Source organism: Rhinolophus hipposideros (assembly GCF_964194185.1).
Source record: "Rhinolophus hipposideros genome assembly, chromosome: 15".
Lineage (NCBI taxonomy): Eukaryota > Metazoa > Chordata > Mammalia > Chiroptera > Rhinolophidae > Rhinolophus > Rhinolophus hipposideros.
Window position 1 is genome coordinate 63,833,064 of NC_138061.1, and position 17,125 is coordinate 63,850,188.

At 48.2% G+C, this 17,125-nt stretch overlaps 1 protein-coding gene across 1 annotated transcript in view; it reads left to right on the plus strand.

The window, feature by feature from the left end:
• The window catches only part of WDFY4 (WDFY family member 4), a 307,568-nt gene that overhangs the window by 260,310 nt on the left and 30,133 nt on the right, over positions 1–17,125 (plus strand). The window contains exons 48-51 of the mRNA XM_081075021.1: positions 5,170–5,212; positions 6,508–6,627; positions 8,754–8,871; positions 10,948–11,057. Of these exons, the coding sequence (XP_080931147.1) occupies positions 5,170–5,212; positions 6,508–6,627; positions 8,754–8,871; positions 10,948–11,057 (391 nt within the window). The remainder of the gene's footprint in view (positions 1–5,169; positions 5,213–6,507; positions 6,628–8,753; positions 8,872–10,947; positions 11,058–17,125) is intronic.

Genomic DNA, 17,125 nt, shown 5'->3' on the forward strand with positions numbered 1-17,125 from the left:
GGCAAGATGCAAAAGTTCTTTGCAGTCTGTAATACATTAGACAATTATTATTATTATTATTATGTCAAGAACTGTATGCAAGATTTCTACATGTTAGAGAAATGAAGAAAGCAAGGAAGTTATAACAGAAAGAGTCAACATCCTATTAGTACAGGATGTTGGTTTGAAAAAAGGTCTTTCTCTTCATGGATTTCTTCTATTGACCTGTTACCTAGATTTGCAAACTAGGCTAACCCAAATTTGCTTCTGAGGAGAAGAAAAGGAGAGAGAGTGTGTTTCTATGACCAATCTCTTGGATCCTTAAGGAAAACTCTGCTTATACAACGGACTGCCTCCCCAGCATTGTTCAGCACCTATGCTCCTCGTCCTGGAGCTCACGCAGGTGAAACGCTGGGCAAGATTTCAGCAGACACTTGCCCTGTCCTGGGACAGAGCCCAAACTCATTAGCAGACGTGTTTCCAGTTTGCTCAGATGAGTGACTTTTCTTCTCATGTGGTTTGTTTTCTTGACCTCTCTCAGTCTCTCATGAACCCATTTCACTGTGTCCTTATTGCTGTCTCACAAACAGGAAACACACAGGAGAATTTCGAGAGGAGGCAAGATTTTCAAATGTATCTACTTTATGTAGCTCGCAACCCCAGTTTCCCTATGGGTTGTCCTTGGATGTCTGTGTTTGTGTTCTTGGTGCCTAAGGACTAGCTCTAGCCCCCTGGTCCCAGAGATGAGGAGGATGGGCAGAGACCCCAAAACCCATCGCTTCCTGGGCTGAGTGGGCACGGTATCCAACTAGACCAGTCTCTTGGCAGAGACCCTTTAGCCTGGGCTATCCTGCCTCCTGAAGGCCCCTTCAGGTTTCTCTGCTAGACTCTCCAGGGAGGAGGTGATTTTCTGGGCCATGTCTTTGGCTCTCTCTAGGGGCCAGGGTCATGGTGGAATGGAGGCGTGAGTCAGGTGGAGCTGGTCCAAAGGGGTGGAGTCAGTGGCAAGATGGCGAGGCAAACCATGAGCCCTGGAGTAGGGAGGGCCCCAAGGCCATGTAACAGTATTACTTGAGCTTCTAAAACACTTCTAGGAGCTGAAGGACATAGAGCTAATTAAAAATGAAGCAGCATGGATAAAAGTCATCCCTCAGAATAAGGAAGGATTTGAACCCAGTGTAGCTGTTGACCACCCACAAAGTTCTGACTGAAGATAGTGTTCCCATCTTTGGAAGCCATCCAGAGGAGTTTAGACATATGTCTTGCGTTTCTAAACCCCTTAGATGTCCTCTCGGCCCATCATGCTAGGCCATCTTCGGGTCAGGCAGAGTAACCTCCCTGGTCCTTACTGACTTGAGTTCTTCCATTAGTCTCAACTCTATCCCAGGTTGCCCGAGGGCCTGGACTCTTGCCCTGTAGACTCCCCAGCAAACCCTGAGGAGCTCCTCATGCTTGTTGGCTGTTGAGCCGACACAGCAGGTGATCTGCTTCACAGGTGGCACAGTTATTCTAAGATCACACAGAAAGCTAGCCGGCAGGGCTTGACCACACGTAAGTCTGTCCTCTTACACCACATTCTTCTTCCACTCAGAGTAGGAAACAAGTGGCCCTGCTCTGGAACGGCATCAACACCCTCTAGGCCTGTGCCCATTGACGGACCCTGTGCCCACACTGTGCTGGCCTTCTCCAGACCCATGATCGCACGTACCCCACCCCCAGCACTGTGGCGTGACAGGGGAGGTCAGCCATATTTGAAGCACGAGGTGACAGCACTTCAGAGCAGTCAAGTGGTGGGGGCAGAACTTGGACCCAGGTTCTACTGACACCAAAGCCAGTGTTCTTTCCCACGCTGCCTTCCCCAGACCATAGAAAGGCTTTGCAAAGTCAAGAGCCATCTTTGTCACCTTGTTTAATCTGAAATGTCTACTATATTGATGAAACAATGCTGTTTATCAACTCTTAAAGAAATAATTTAATTACTAGATATTATGAAATTCACATAGACCATTCCAAGTGTGCTGTGATCACCTTCAGATTAATATGATTTTTTTAAATTACAAAAATAGAGCTCACTTTTGGTTAGGTGTCTCGACACTGCTGGTAATAGCGTCCTTTTCTGATGGTAACAAAATGATGGATCTTCCTTGGAGCTCATAGCTGATGAAATGAGGAATAGGATGGTGATATGCCTTTATTTTCCACACAACATTCCGCCTGGTGGCAGTGTCACAAAGACCACAGGTAAAATTCTAGAACCCTTTCTGAAAGGGAAAATGACAGATGCTGTCTGTCAGTTCCCAAACCCTAACAGGCACATTTTGCTCCCCTATTTCCACTCCACTATCAAACTTAAAAAGCAAAGCAAAACAAAAATATGTTTTGCCTCCATTTGTTGTTGTTTGCCTGGATAAAATGGACCAAATAAAAGGTGAATTCCACCCCAGGAGTTGCTTTCTGTTTACAGAAAATCTGCAGAGGAAAGAATTGAATAAGGAAGGATGGGGTGCCTGGGACAAATGCTATGACAGCGGTGCTGTGATGGGAGATGAGGCGCTGCCCCTGCTGGGGCACTGGGTACCCAGGCCTTGTGTAGGCAGAGGCCTGACGGATCCATGAAGGCGGACCTCAGAATGCACGTGGGGGTAGGGGCTCTGAGGGCCGGAACAGCACTGAGGCAGAGGGCATGGCTAGAAAGAGGAGACATGTTCGATTTGGTGGAACATCTGAGCAAAGACCTGGTCTCCGGAGTAGAAGAGAGTCTCAAGGAGACAAAGGGGAAAGAAACAACAGAAAAAAGAGCGCAGGGATACCACAGAAGCCAAGGAACTGGCTGGCTCTAGAAATCCTTGCTGAGCAGGAGGAGGACTTTACATAGAGAAGGTCTGTCATGCAGGGTGTCAGGCGGGGTCTAGGTCCCGCTCCCCACATAAGAATACAGGACATGGTGAGGCCAAACAGGAACACCCACGGAGCCATCGGTAGGGGAGTCACACCACTATATTCTTACTGGCGCCTGGGTTGGAGACACAGGAGGCAGGAGCCACACTATCCACAACTACTTCTCTCTGCCAACCAACCTCACTTGCTAGCTGCAATCCACCGTGCTAATTGCAATCACTCTTGCAGACTCAGCCACCATCTTCTTGCTAGCTCCCATTTCCTGCTAGCATAGCCACAGCCGTTATATTAGTGGCCAATGGCTCACTGGTTACAGCTGACGGCCAACTAGCCACAGCTGATGGCCATCCAATCACAGTTGATGGCCATTTACTACCTGAGCCAGCACCTTTCCACGTGAGGCCGAGAGTGTGGAAACTGCCCTCCTGGCTCTGTCCCCACAAGGCCCCTTCCCATACCTTCCCCAACACTTCTAAATCTTCCCTGCCAGATTCTGCAATGGTGGTATTTCTTTAGTTCAATTTGTATATCTTAATTGTATCTGTGGAAACAAATCAGTACAGCCTTTTAAGAGGACAATTTGGCAATGTGTTGCAAACTTGAAAATGTTCAGTGGTACGTACCCCTGCCAGAAATTTATCTCATGGAGACACTCACAAAGTATCCAGAGATTTATGTCTGAAGGTGGCCATAGAAACATGATTTGTGAGGATGAAGCCCATCACAGGGCCAGACTCACCCAGTTCCAGTCCAGCTGTGCAGTGGTCGTGCACTGGAGAAGTGAATGCCACGGAGCACGGTGAGCATGCCCCAGGAGCTGTTAGCCTGTGAAACAGCATGGACGCCTGCACACGTGAGACAAGCCCACTTACCATGAATTTTAAAAAAATCTACGCGAGCATATAGATAGTCATATGTGAGAAATGCTTCCGGAAACTGTTACTCTTTTTTCCCGAAAACAAGACCTAGCCAGACAATCAGCTCTAATATGTCTTTTGGAGCAAAAATTAACATAAGACCCGGTCTTATTTTAGTATAACACAAGACCGTGTCTTTATAATATAATATAATGTAATGTAATGTAATGTAATATAATGTAATATAATATAATTAATATAATTAATATAAATAATATAAATAATAATAATATAATATAATATAATATAATATAATATAATATAATATAATATAATATAATATAATATAATATAATATATAATACAATTCCGGGTCTTATATTAATTTTTGCTCCAAAAGACTTATTAGAGCTGATTGTCCGGTTGTGGGGACAGAGCCAGGAGTGCAGTTTCCAGGCTCTCGGCTTCACGTGGAAAGGTGCTGGCTCAGTTAGTAATTGGCCATCAACTGTCTTTGGATGGCCATCAGCTGTGGCTAGTTGGCCGTCAGCTGTAACCAGTGAGCCATTGGCCACTAATATAACTGCTGTGGCTACACTAGCAGAGAAATGAGGGCTAGCAAGAAGATGGTGTCTGGGCTAGCAAGAGCAGATTGCAGTTAGCAGGGCAGAGTGCAGTTAGCAAATGGGGTTGGTTGGTTGGCAGAGAAGGAGATGGCAGATTGCAGATCATGTGACTCCTGCTTCCTGTGTCTCCAACCCAGCTACCAGCAAGAATATAGTGGTATGACTCCCCTATCTATGGCTCCGTGGGTGTTCCTTTTTGGCTTCACCATATCCTGCATTCTTATGTGGGGAGCGGGAGCAGAGACCACGCATGACACCCTGCATAATACCGGCTAGGTCTGATTTTCGGGGAAACAGGGTAACTGTGGATACTTCTTCAGTGGGATCAGTAGTTTGGAAACTTATTGTATTTTCTTGACCTTCCATATTGCTTGCATTTTTTAACCCCATGCATATGTTGTACTCACTTGTCAATATATTATATTCACATGTATTATATTTACAAGGGCAAAGAAGGCCAAGGCGTGTCTGTGGGAAATCCATTGGGGTGGGAAGTCCCTGAGGCTGCTTCTGCATGTCCCTGGGACACTCCACGGACAACACTTAAGGCAGCAGCATATTCTGGCATCACAGAAGTGTGGCAGTGACTGCAAGAACCCAAACTGCAATAACACAAACTGCAATAGCAGGGTGAGGTAGGGGCAAGGAGGGCTTGGATAATAATCTTGTCTCCTGGCAGAGCTGCTGTGGGACCTGGAGGTCTGTGGCTCTCCTGGATGCCCTGGCCCCACAAAGCCGCAGAGAATGCCACCTCTCCCCCTGCTCATTCCTTGAGCTCTTTGGTCACCACCATATTTTCTGTCCCACAGGAGATACGCCGGCTCTGGCAGGATTATGCTGCACAGGTGGCAGGTACGGTGACCCCTCAGAGGACCTGAGGGGACCCTCTGGGAATGCAAATCAGAGAGCAGCTCAGCCCCAGTGACGGAGAGAGAAAGCATGTGGATGAGTCGGGAGGGCTCTTGTCTTTTTCAATTACCAAAATGTCCCAAATGATTTCCTAAAAAGATCTCAGTGATTGAAGGTGATTCTTGAGCCTTGGAGCTGGAGCTGGGTAGTGTGTGTGTGTGCGTGCGCATGTGTGTGTGTGCATTCATGCATGTGCATGCGTGTGCGTGCCTGTGTGCGTGTGAGCGTGTGTGTGTGCGTTGTGAGTGTGTGTGTGCACGCACATGTGTGTGCATGTGTGTGTGCGCGTGTGTTCATGTATGAGTGTGTGTGTGCGTGTGTGCGCACGTGTGCGTGTGTGTGCATGCATGTGCGTGTGCGTGTGTGTGCATGTACACTTGTACACATGCCCTGTGTGCACACACATGCTCTGTCATGAAGATATATCCATATGTATAAATGGACATGACTCAGGAGGATACAAGCACTCACTTCTTGTCCTGGGAAGACACACAGCTCCCAGCCAGGAGGAGTTGGCTTTCAGCCTAGGGGTCTCAGTGACCCTAAGAGAGCCAGTCCTAGAGATCACATGGCAACAAGGAGGTAACTCTTGGTCACACAGGAGCAGGCCAAGGAGAGGAGAGACCACAACATTAGGTCCCAGGTGAGGTCATTCCCCAGCTGGCCCTGGTACGCTTTCCCACAGGCAGTCCCTCTCTTCATCTGAGACTGTATATCTTAAGGCCCTAAGAGTGAGTGTTTTCTCAAAGGCAGTGACAGGGAGAAGAAAGTTCCTAAAGTCCCAGAGGAGGACAGATCATTCAGCCTGTTGGTGACAGCCTCTTTCTCTGTGACTGCCAAGTCCCATCAGTTTTGTTTTGTGTTTTTTTTTTAAATCCTAGCAAGGTCAGCAGTAAGCTCATCCACAGCATTTGTGCTATTATTTTAACCAACTTTTGAGTATCACATCCTACAGTTAACACAACAGAAGGCTTATTCTGGCTTTGGGTTGCTGGGCTGTATTTTTTTCCGATTGGCTTTACTTCCAGAATCTTTGCTTCAGTTCATATTGAATGAGTGTGGCCTCCCGGAAGCGGTCTGGCTCATGCACAAGGTGCACAGGAACAATGGACATGCGTGCCGCCTACTCTCCCCTACACAGTGAGGGTCTCCTGCAGAGGGCTGAGAGTTAGACTCCCGTAGCCCTCAGGAAGATGCCAGCTGTGTTTGGTTTATCCCCTCTTTGTTTCTTCTGGCAGAAAAGGGAGATCAGCAATTTCGAGTATCTCATGTACCTCAACACCCTGGCCGGAAGGACCTACAATGACTACATGCAGTATCCAGTGTTTCCCTGGGTCCTGGCTGACTACACCTCACAGGTATGGGTGTTCACCTGCACGGAAAATGCAGGTGTCCTGAGACTTTCTGAGCTTGACAACCAGAGCCCTTAAATCAGCATACAGCGCCTCTGCTACAAGATTCGGTCCCCCTGGGCCCGAGGCTGCTCCATGCTCAGCCCCTTACCCTGGAGGAGACTTCTGAGTCCAGCTGCCTGGGTTCCTGCCCAGCCCCACCTGTGGGAAGGTGGCCCTACCTGTGAGATCATCAACAGGACTAGGACAACTGCTAACATCCACCCCAGAGGCTTCCTGGCTTACTCACCGCCATGAAGACAACACAACGTCCATCTGCCAAGATTATGCCCTGAGCCAACACTGGTCCTTCACGTGAACTGGGTTGTAGGGTTTGTTCCTAGAATCAGCCTGTGAGTTGCGGGGGTGGAAGAGGTAGGGGGGCGGAAAGGTGAGAACAAGAGAGAGAAACCAGAGACACAGAGACCCAGAGAGAATGGACTACTCCCCTGCAACCTAACTCAGTAACTGAGGTGATGGTCTGTGCTCTGCAGCCAGTATCTGGACTGAGACATGTAGCCATAGGGGAGGCTGACGGCAAGAGGAACCATTCAGTTCTTTGGCTTCTATCCCGGACCTCAGCAGTCAGGGGAGGGAGGGGGAGGAAAGCTGACACAGCTGGACCAAGCGGACGTCACGTGGGGAAGACGGGGCTACGAGGCAGTGTCCCTGGGCTCTGGCTGTCAGGACGTGTGTTGGGTTGTGTGTGAAGGGCAGAAGGGGACTGGGTCCTGGGTTAGGCCAGTGCTGCCTTGGGCTGCTGGGGTGGCTGAGCCTCAGGATTTGGGAGAGGGGGCCTCAGTCTTTTGTGACCTCCTAACCCCACTTAAGACGTTTAACACAGAGAGACTTTTCCCTCCAGGCACATATTGCTTCTTGTTGCACTAATGATCACTGGAGGCTGAGGCATTTTAAAACGGAAACTTGTAAATGCCAGCTGTAACTCGCATTGGACAAAGTGCTAATTTGCCAGCCCCTTTTGTTCAGTCCCAAATTTTGATTACTTACTAGGATTTAAAAACTGGGAGATTCGTCCCCCAAATCTGGATTTCTAATATCTTTTGGAGAATCAGGAGATCCGGCATCTATGAAGCCCCATCCTGCTCGGGTAGAATCAGCCGTGGGTCTCTGCATGTGCGGCACTTAGGGTCTAAGGAGACCCTGCTGCCCTCTTGCCGCCATCTGGCTTCTGCAGGTGTCAGATAGTGACAGGCCCTGCCTTCCCCGGGAACTGCGGTGTTCACTGCTAGTGAAAAGGAAACTCCTTTTTCTATAAAGACATGCAAACCCTGGGGAACATGCAGCTCCTCCACTAACATGCAGAACATCTCTATGAAAGACAACATGGAGGATACCTGGCCCTGAAAACCCTGCAGGTCTCCACTGTTGCATATTCTCAACGGCAGGGGAGCGGTGACATTACATGCCTGCATTGCCCAGAAAGGAGTGGGCCTCTAGAGAAACGAGGCTGTCCCTCTCTGTTCCTCCCTAAGCAGATGACTTCTTACTTCCTAAACAATCAGTTTGGTTCTGAACAAGGACTCTGAACTATTTTTTTTTAATTTTCATTTTTATTTAAGTGTGGTTTTCTAGGACCCATCAGTTCCAAGTAAAGTAGTTGTTTCAGTCTCGTTGTGGAGGGCACGGCTCACAGTGGCCCATGTGGGGATCGAACCAGCAACCTTGTTGTTAAGAGCCCTGTGCTCTAACCCACTGAGCTAACCGGCTGCCCCCGAGGACCCTGAACTATTGATGTAAACTGCTCCGGGAGGGCAGTGCCAAGTGCCTTATAGACAACAGGAATTCTTTTCAGAGTCTCTTTCCTGTAATTGGTGGTGATGTTCTGATTTGGGTCAGCTTGGAAGAGGTTCAGTGTGAACGCAATCTCCCCTCCTCTCTCCTATTCAGTCTGTGGCTCACTGGCTCCAGGGCCATAAAACCCCAGCATGCCTGCTAATCACCAGAGGGGGTCAGACCAAACACAGTAAACCAAGAAAGAGAACCATAAAACTAAAGAGCGTGGCTCCCGACGTCTCACCCAGGGCACACACACAGCTAGGGGAGTTAATTCCAGTTGTATATCTGTCTTCTAGACATTGAACTTGACTAATCCCAAGACTTTCCGGGATCTTTCGAAGCCCATGGGAGCCCAGACTAAGGAAAGAAAGCTGAAATTTATCCAGAGATTTAAAGAAGTTGAGAAGACTGAAGGTGGGTGGATCCCAGCTTGATTTTTTTTCTGCAATGCTCTTCATCTTAATGCCTCAAAATCATAGTTGACAACTATTTAGGCCATCGCCTAGCCTACAAATAATTATGCTTGAATAAAAAACTCTCTAACCCAGTGCCCTGCATCCTAGCTGCATGTACGAATCACCTGGAGAGCTTTCATATAAAAGCTACTGATGTTCAGGTCCCATCTCTAAAATTCTGATTTGACTAAGTCTGTGATGAGGTGCAGCCAGGTTATTCCAGCCTGCAGCCAGGACTGAGAACTGTCGTGCTAAGAGCTTGTACCTCTGTACTTAGGGGCAAGAAAGGCAGAGGGACGTGAACATTTGTTCAGCGCTTTCTATTATCTAGGCTCAGCCCAACCTGCGTTCATATACACGATGGTTCATTTCAAAGAGAAGGACATTGAAAGTCAGAGTTCAAGCAACTCATCTGAGATCATAGCCTCCCACTGGCAGAGCCTGCATTTGTCTGGGGCTACAACCTGGTTCCCAAACGTTATTCATCAGCACGTCACCTTTACAAATTTTGCCCATTCGCATGCCACCTGTGCTCTTATTGCCTTAATGTTTTTCTTTAGATCTATTTACTTCTTGAGCTTTAATGAATATATCCTAAAAAGAAATTTTTCTATTATGCATTTGACGCTAGCTATATTGGTCTTCTCAAACACTTCAAAATAAACATACAGCTATTAAGGAACATCATCCATGCACCATGAAAAATTCCCTCGAGAACCAGCAGTGGCACACTTCAGGAAGGCTCATGGGCCAGGAGGCCCTGCCTTCAGTGAGCAGGTTCTCAGCAGGATAAGAGGCTTCTGCTGCACCCCACACAGCCGCTGGAGGTCACCTGGCCTCTGCCCAGGACCCTTCTCTGCGTGGGGCTGGCACTCAAACTTGTGGGGGAGATGGGAGGTGTGGTCAGGCCCTCCTTGACCTGCTATCTCCTCCCGAGGCTAAAGTTTAATTGATATGACCCATCTTAGTTCCCCACTGTTCCTCTGGCTGCCAGGCATTGCTGGGTCCTTTCCACAGAGGCAGGCCAGAGAAGCCCAGGTCTCACCAGTTGTGCCCCAACCAGGGCCCATTTTGGCACCATCTACCCAATCTTAACCTGAGTGTGCATTAGAGTTGCACCTGGAGTTTGGGCTCTTGCACAGGTATATGCAACCATGTCACAAACAACTGATGTAGAAAGCCCCTGCACGACACAGGGGAGGGCGTTGGGTTGAGTGTGGGGTTAGCAGCGAGCTGGCTAAGCAGACATGTGGGGCAGCTGGCTTGGGCCGCTGCTGACTGTGCCGCCCCCAGCTCTGCCACTCACTCCTGATGTAAGCGAGTCTCTGATTCACACTGGAGATCATGATAATGAACAGCACTCATAGGGTTGCTGTGTGGATGAGGGAGAGAGTGACGGAAGGAACACAGCAGGCACAGTGCCCTGTAGGTGGCAGCATTGCTCACATTCTCCATTGCATGGTTTGGTCAGGGCACTGTGCCTGCCTCAGCGTTCCAGCTCTCCCAGACCCTGGCGGCAGACAAAAGGAGAGGTTTCTGTCTCTGCCCGCAAGCAGTTCGGTCCCCTTTGGAAATGAGGAAACCCATATCCTCACTCACAATGGAATGGCCCTGAGTTCATAAGCCTTCTTTTTCCACACAGATACTTCTCTTCTAAAAAAGAACCAAAGGGAAGGTGCTGCTGGTGGGATTGTAGGCGAGCTGGGCCTCTCTAGGTGACTCTTAAGTCAGAAGCCCAGAGCACTGCCTCCCATGGGTCCAGCACAGCCTTCCCAGAGCCTGGCTCTGCTGCATCTTTGAGGGCAGACCCCTGGGGACTTGCGGGGTGGTGCAGCTCAGGTTTTTGAATGTCCTTTTCACCAGTGGTGGCTATTGGCCAAATTATAATGACATCTGTGAGCAGAACACCCAGCTCTATCGGCTTGCAGGTTCTCTCTAAAGCAGGGCTCGTGCTTGAGCACCACACAGGCTGCGTGTCTGCAGCCCGCCCCAGCACAGGCAGGAAAGCCGCCCCAGGCCTGTCCTTTCGTTGCAGGAGACATGACCGTCCAGTGCCACTACTATACTCACTACTCCTCGGCCATCATTGTCGCCTCCTACCTGGTCCGGATGCCACCGTTCACCCAAGCCTTCTGCTCTCTGCAGGTACGCACCCTTGCGCCCCTACACACACACACACACACACACACACACACACGCCTCACAAACTAAGAGCTGGGCTTAGATGAGGCAGGAAATGCGGTTGTCAGCCCATGCTTCCCACTTGATGTTGGCTCTAGGATTCTGGGCCGGCCAGCCAAGGCAGGCTGCTCCTTATCAGCTACACTTGTACGTCTGCCGAACAGTCTTTCAAAAAGACTCCAAAATGTAAGGAATGAGAGATATGGGGAGAAAGAAAAACTTAACATAAGTAGGTTTTAGTAGAGAAGGAAAAGCAGGAAACTTGAAGACTTCCTTGAAGGTAGGCTGTCAAAGATTATAAAAATAAACACAAAAGAGGAGGAATGAAAAGAATATCACTCATGACACCAGAATGCATAATACTATGCTAAGTACAAGCCGAGTGGTTTAAAAGGACAAACAAAATATTTGAATATTGAAATGAACAGCTAAACCACACAAAAGAACTAATCAACTTGCCCACCCACGAAATAAAAGACCATCATGACAGCTTAGGGTTGCCAGATTCCACAAATAAAAATACAGGTAATTTTGAGTTTCAGATAAGCAGTGATTTAGACTAAAAAGTTGTGTTTATCTGACATTCAAGGTTAGCGTGGCCTCCCATGTTTTATGTGGCTACCTTGTACAAGCTAGAAGTGAGCGAGTCTGACTGAGAGTGGACAGTGGTGCCCAAGGCATGTGGGATCGCTGGGACAGAGTTCCTCGCAGGCAGCAGGGAAGTTGTTTTCCTCTCTTCCCCTTCTGACCTCACCACTGGGATCCTGCTTCTCAGGTTATCTCAGGGGCACAGCTTCTGGCTGGGGAAAGCCGTCAGGTAGCCCAGCTGCAGCCAGCTTGCTTGGCCAACTCCACAGTGAATACAGCACACGGCCCAAGTGGAGGGCCTGACCTGATTCAGGCCTTGCAAGTGTCCTGTGCAGAGGAAGGCATGACCGTGGTGGGTGATAGGCCACGGAACATGTACAGACTTGCTCTGACAACAAAACTTCACCAAAGGAAAAGTACGGAAGTCCCAGGATTTGTGTTTTTTGGTCTAACCTCACTGGCAAGGTCACTCTTAGTGGTCACTCATTTGACTCCAGGATCAACACTGAAGCCAACTCCTGAGTCAGTACTCTGGATCAGCATTCAAGCCAACTCCCATGTCCTGGGCAGGAATGGGTAAGCAAGGTCAAGGTGCTTCCTCCAGTGAGCAAAAGCCCTCTTGTATTCTGTTTCTTGGCACAGTCTTCTCTCTCCTTGACGGCATAGCTTGTCTAGACATTGTATAACCCTTCTCCCTGGAAATTCACTCAAAAATAATAAGTGCACTTCCCCTGAGCCTTTCTCAGGCAACAAGCATTTTAAGTAAGTTTGGTTTGGAGCACATTCGGTCCCAGAGCTGTACCCCATGCCAGGAATCCGATCCAGATGTTGCTCATTAATCCAGGAGAAGTGATGATCACTGTTGATGATGAGGGTGATGCATTCCGTTACGGATTTCCATCCACGGTGTTCTGGAGGCTTCACAAGTTTTCTCCTTACCCCTTAGTCTAAGGCATTTAAAGCCTATCTCTACTGTTACTCAGGGTCCTCTCACATAAAGAGGGGCAGAGTGACAAAGAGATAACATCAGCCATGAGACTTACATCACAGCTCTGCTACTCAATAGACAAAATCTTCTGCAAGTTATTTTACCTCAGGAAATGGGGTTTCTTGTGCACATCTCACCAGGCTGGGATTAAATGACCAAATGTAGGTAAAGCACCTAGCTCAGGGCTGGACGCTACATGGCGATGGATCACTGTTAGCTCTTTTCTTCCCCCTGCAATCAGCCAGATGTAATCTGAACAGGCCTGAACTTGTTCAAGCTGGTTCCCTCTGGTTTAAGCTAATTCTAGACCGCTGGGACTATGTCAGAGCATTCCAAGATGGCGTGAACCACACAAAACGGGTGTGCTTTGAACCCAGAAGCATATTGGGTAAAGGCTACTTTGAGGTTAGTCACAATTAGTTTGAGCTCATTTTACCCAGTTTGGCCCATTGGTTACCAGACCCAACTGGTTTGAGATGGTCTAAAGCCGTATGAAATGATCAGAGCCAGTTTTATATGCTTGGGCAGCCATTAGCTTGAGCCTTTGTCTCCCATGCTGAATGAAGTCTGAGCTGACTCTGGTTTTTCTGGGTTTAAATCTACCTGTGGCATATTGACCCATCTGAGTCACACTGGGCTGTCCACGTGTGCTTCTGAATTGGTTTCACCTAATTTTAACTGGCTCTTCTAGTGAGTCATAACTGGTCCAAGCCTTTGGAACCAGCAGAAGAACCAAACATTTTCTGCTTTTTACTTAGAATCAAAGATGATTTTTAGCTCTTAAGGGAATGGGTGCAAAGGCTACATCTGGGGGGAACATGCCTGGTTCTCCTTTGGGAGTCCTGGGGCCTTCACAGACCTCTTTCAGAATGTTCTGGTATCCTCCTGAACTCAGGCTCTTCCTTGGTCCCACCCTGCCTTCTAGGAGCAGGTCTGTTTTTTCCTCAAGAGACCTTTGCTTCACTCTCGTGTGGTGACAAGGAAAGGAGCCTCTATGTTCTCAACAGCCTAATCCAACCCCATCATGGATCATGGAGTGGGAGGCTACGAAAGGTGGAGAGGGTGCCAAATCCAGGCAGTGGTGTCTTCCTCACTGATCTGGAGAGCAGGAAAGTGAGACTGTCGGTAGTTCCAGAGCCAGGTCTACCTGCAAACAAGTGTCAGCATAACAAGGTGCATGCTTTTCTATTCTGCATTAAGCAGACTCTGCCCCTCGCCTATTAGTGGGAATAAACCAGCGCCTCCCATGTAGGATGGCTTGGCCGTGGAAGTCCACTCAGTGTGCAGAGTTGTGTGCCTATGCAGTACAGCTGGTGTGGGCCGCTGCACTGTTGAGAGGCAGGCACAGCTTTCTTTCGGCACTGTGCCCACCCACTGGCACCATGCAGAGATGTGGCCAGCATGAGGGGCTGTCACATGCTGCCTAAGAAATGCAGTGTGGTATATTCTGGCTCCTGGGTATCAGGTGTGCTTTATTCTCTTCATCTTTAAATCTTAATAAGTTTGGGATGGTCTTAGAATTGATACACACCTCTATTGTCATTGTGTTTGTTTGTTTTTCTGCCCAAACTTGTTATTACAATGATAAACTATTATAATCCAAAAAATATGGTATATGTGCAGTGTGACCTGAGCAGGTGACACCTGCAGGCAGTGTGACCCAGGCACTCTTTGGCTGTGTGCTCTGTTGTCCCCATTTTCTTGGAAGTGGGGAGACTCCTGCCTGCCTGAGCTGGGGCTTGCTTCTCAGAATGCTGTGATTCTCAGGAACCTCACCCACCTGGAGGAGCCAGTGTCTGTGGCCCCAGGAACCATGCCGCTGCTGGGGCCACAGCTCAGGCCCTCTTTCTGCCCCAGTAAGAGCACCAGTTGCTCTCGGGCCTGAGCTCTGATGCAGCGTGGGCAGGGCAGAGTGAGGCAGCCAGCGCCCCGGCGAGGGCACAGTGGTGGTGGTGGTGCCGCTGCTGCATTTAATAAGAAGCTGAAATAAAGTGCTGCGTTAATTAAGTCACAGCCCGTGTGAAGTCAGCTGTTACCAGCAGTGGGGAAGAGTTTTCTGAACCACCTGAGGCGAGATGGCTGGGTTTCGTGTAAGACGTATGCTAGCTGCAGACAGAGCGAGAGCCAGCCCAGGCTGTTCACCTGCGGTCTCCATGCTCCAGCTTCGGGTGCGAGCAGAGGTGTGGTGTGTCCAGAATGAAGGTGTAATTATTATTATTATGCTCACCCCACAAGGGGTATTAGAAAAAGCAGGCGTAATAGAATCAGGCGTAACAAAGTCTTGGTTCTAGAACTTTCTAATTGGCAGTGTTGAATAACTGAGCCTCAGTTTCTTCCAACTGGGTGGGCTGTAAGGGTTAAGTGAGATACAGCATGGGAACTGTTTGGCTGTTTCTAAGTGCCCCATACACAGTGCACTCTCCTCCCCTTCAGAGCAGCATGTTTTTCAAAATTCCTTTGTGGGTTTTATTTGTTGAGTAAAAGGCCACGCCCTACAGGAAGGAAAACTAATGGCTATTCTGGGGTCGCCCCCATCCTCAATCAACAGCAGGATTGAAGAGGCGGCTGAACTAGTCAATGGCTCCCCAAACCTGGTGGAACCCACAGCTCTTAGCTTATTGAGTAGGGTGTTACAGCCCAGCATTTTCTCTGAGGAAGCTGACAGAAAGACGATTCCAGCTCTCTTTCAGCTGCAGACATTTGCCGCTTCATTTCTTTGGTGCTGACATGGCTTTGAAACTGCCCTGACGATGCATGTGCTATTTCCTTTCCATCCCATAGGCGTTTAGACTTCTCAGCCCCTCTTGCCCCTGTTGCAGGACCCCAGCCTTCCTCACTTCCCCCCATACCCCACCTCCTATTTCCAATACATTCTAAATCCTTTTTATTTTTCTGTGTTGAGCCCGTGCTTACCTTCTCCATGCACACAGGATTGCTCCCCAGTTCCTAGTCTGTGACGGGGCTCATTTCGCACCTCTTCCTGTGTGCCTGGCACTGCATCAGGTGTATTACACATGTGCGTGCACACACACTTCACACTCACCCACACTCACATTCTCACTCACCCTCATTCTCACATACTCATGCACACGTTGTTTTCCCAGCCACAGCAATCATCCAGGTTTGCAGAGGAGGCCATGGGAGGGTAAAGAGATTAAGAAACTCACTAGAGTTCACACTGCAAGTGGGTGCGGAAATGCCCACTTTGGTTGGCTTGGTTCCAAAGCTACGGTGCTTTCCACTGCATATTGCCTCTTTGACGGACAAAGGAGAGTGGCTCAGATGAACTGATGTAGCCACTGCATCCTGTAAGTCAATTGTTTACACAGGATACTTTTAAATTACTGGAAAGAATCCCTGTCAAGACACAGGTCATCAGCTTGCTCATAAAACCAATCCCATTCATCGGATGTGGCAGTGGGTTGATTTGGTGAGCTCTCCTGGAAGGCACAGTAGACTTTGTAGCACATATTATAAAACACGTCTATGTGGTCAAGTGTCCTGGCACATGCACTCACCCATGTGGCTGTGGATCAAGAATTGAACTTTTTCCCCCAGCGTCTCTTCCGACCCATGTTGGACCCTGGCTCAGAATGTAGCAATTGGAATGCGTATCCAGGGACGCAGCTGCGCATAGACGTGGTCCTCACTCACAGAGAACTGTCTTCAATATAGAACATTCCTTTCAAGGGCATTTCCAGCTTTAATCGATGTACCATAATTATGGCATTTTTCTCCTGTTTTAGCTAGTGTCAGCGTTCAGCAACCGGCCTCGTCGTCACATCTTCCCGCATCATTTTGCTTTTAATTTTGATTCATCTCTTCGCAAAATCAAGCACCTCTTAAAATAGTTTAACTGAGGAAGGATCCTAAGATTATGTTATTTCTGAGCCCTTAAATATTCAAAATATCTTTCAGGAGTCTTTTCATAGGAGCAGTGTTTTAGCTTGGCATGGAATCCGATCACAGCAACCGTGGCTTCAGAAACCTCTCGCATTGTCTTCTGGCTTTAGTGTCACCTGGGAAAAAGTCTGCTGCCAAGAAGAGGCTGCTCCTTTATTGATAATAATGAGCTTGCTATTATTACCGTTATTGTTATTATTATTATCATATGGTCTGTTTGGATACACATAGGATTCATTATTTCTGATATTTAAGAATACCAGATCTTGGTTCAGTATTCTCACTGGTCACTTGTTTCCATCCAATCTCTAGACTTAATTTTGTTGTTTTGTTTTATTTTGTTTTGGACTTTCCTTATGGATGCATTCTACAAACCTTAATTGTTTCACTCCTCTCTCTTTCCTCTTTCTGCTTTCTCTTCCTTTTCTTCTTCCTTCCTTTTCTGAGAGTCAAGTCCTGGCAGGGACTCATTGCTGGCAGCCACCAGACTTACAAGTAACAAAGCAGCTCCACTTTTCTTCTAGGGAATTGGCATTTCTTTTGTATTGCAGAA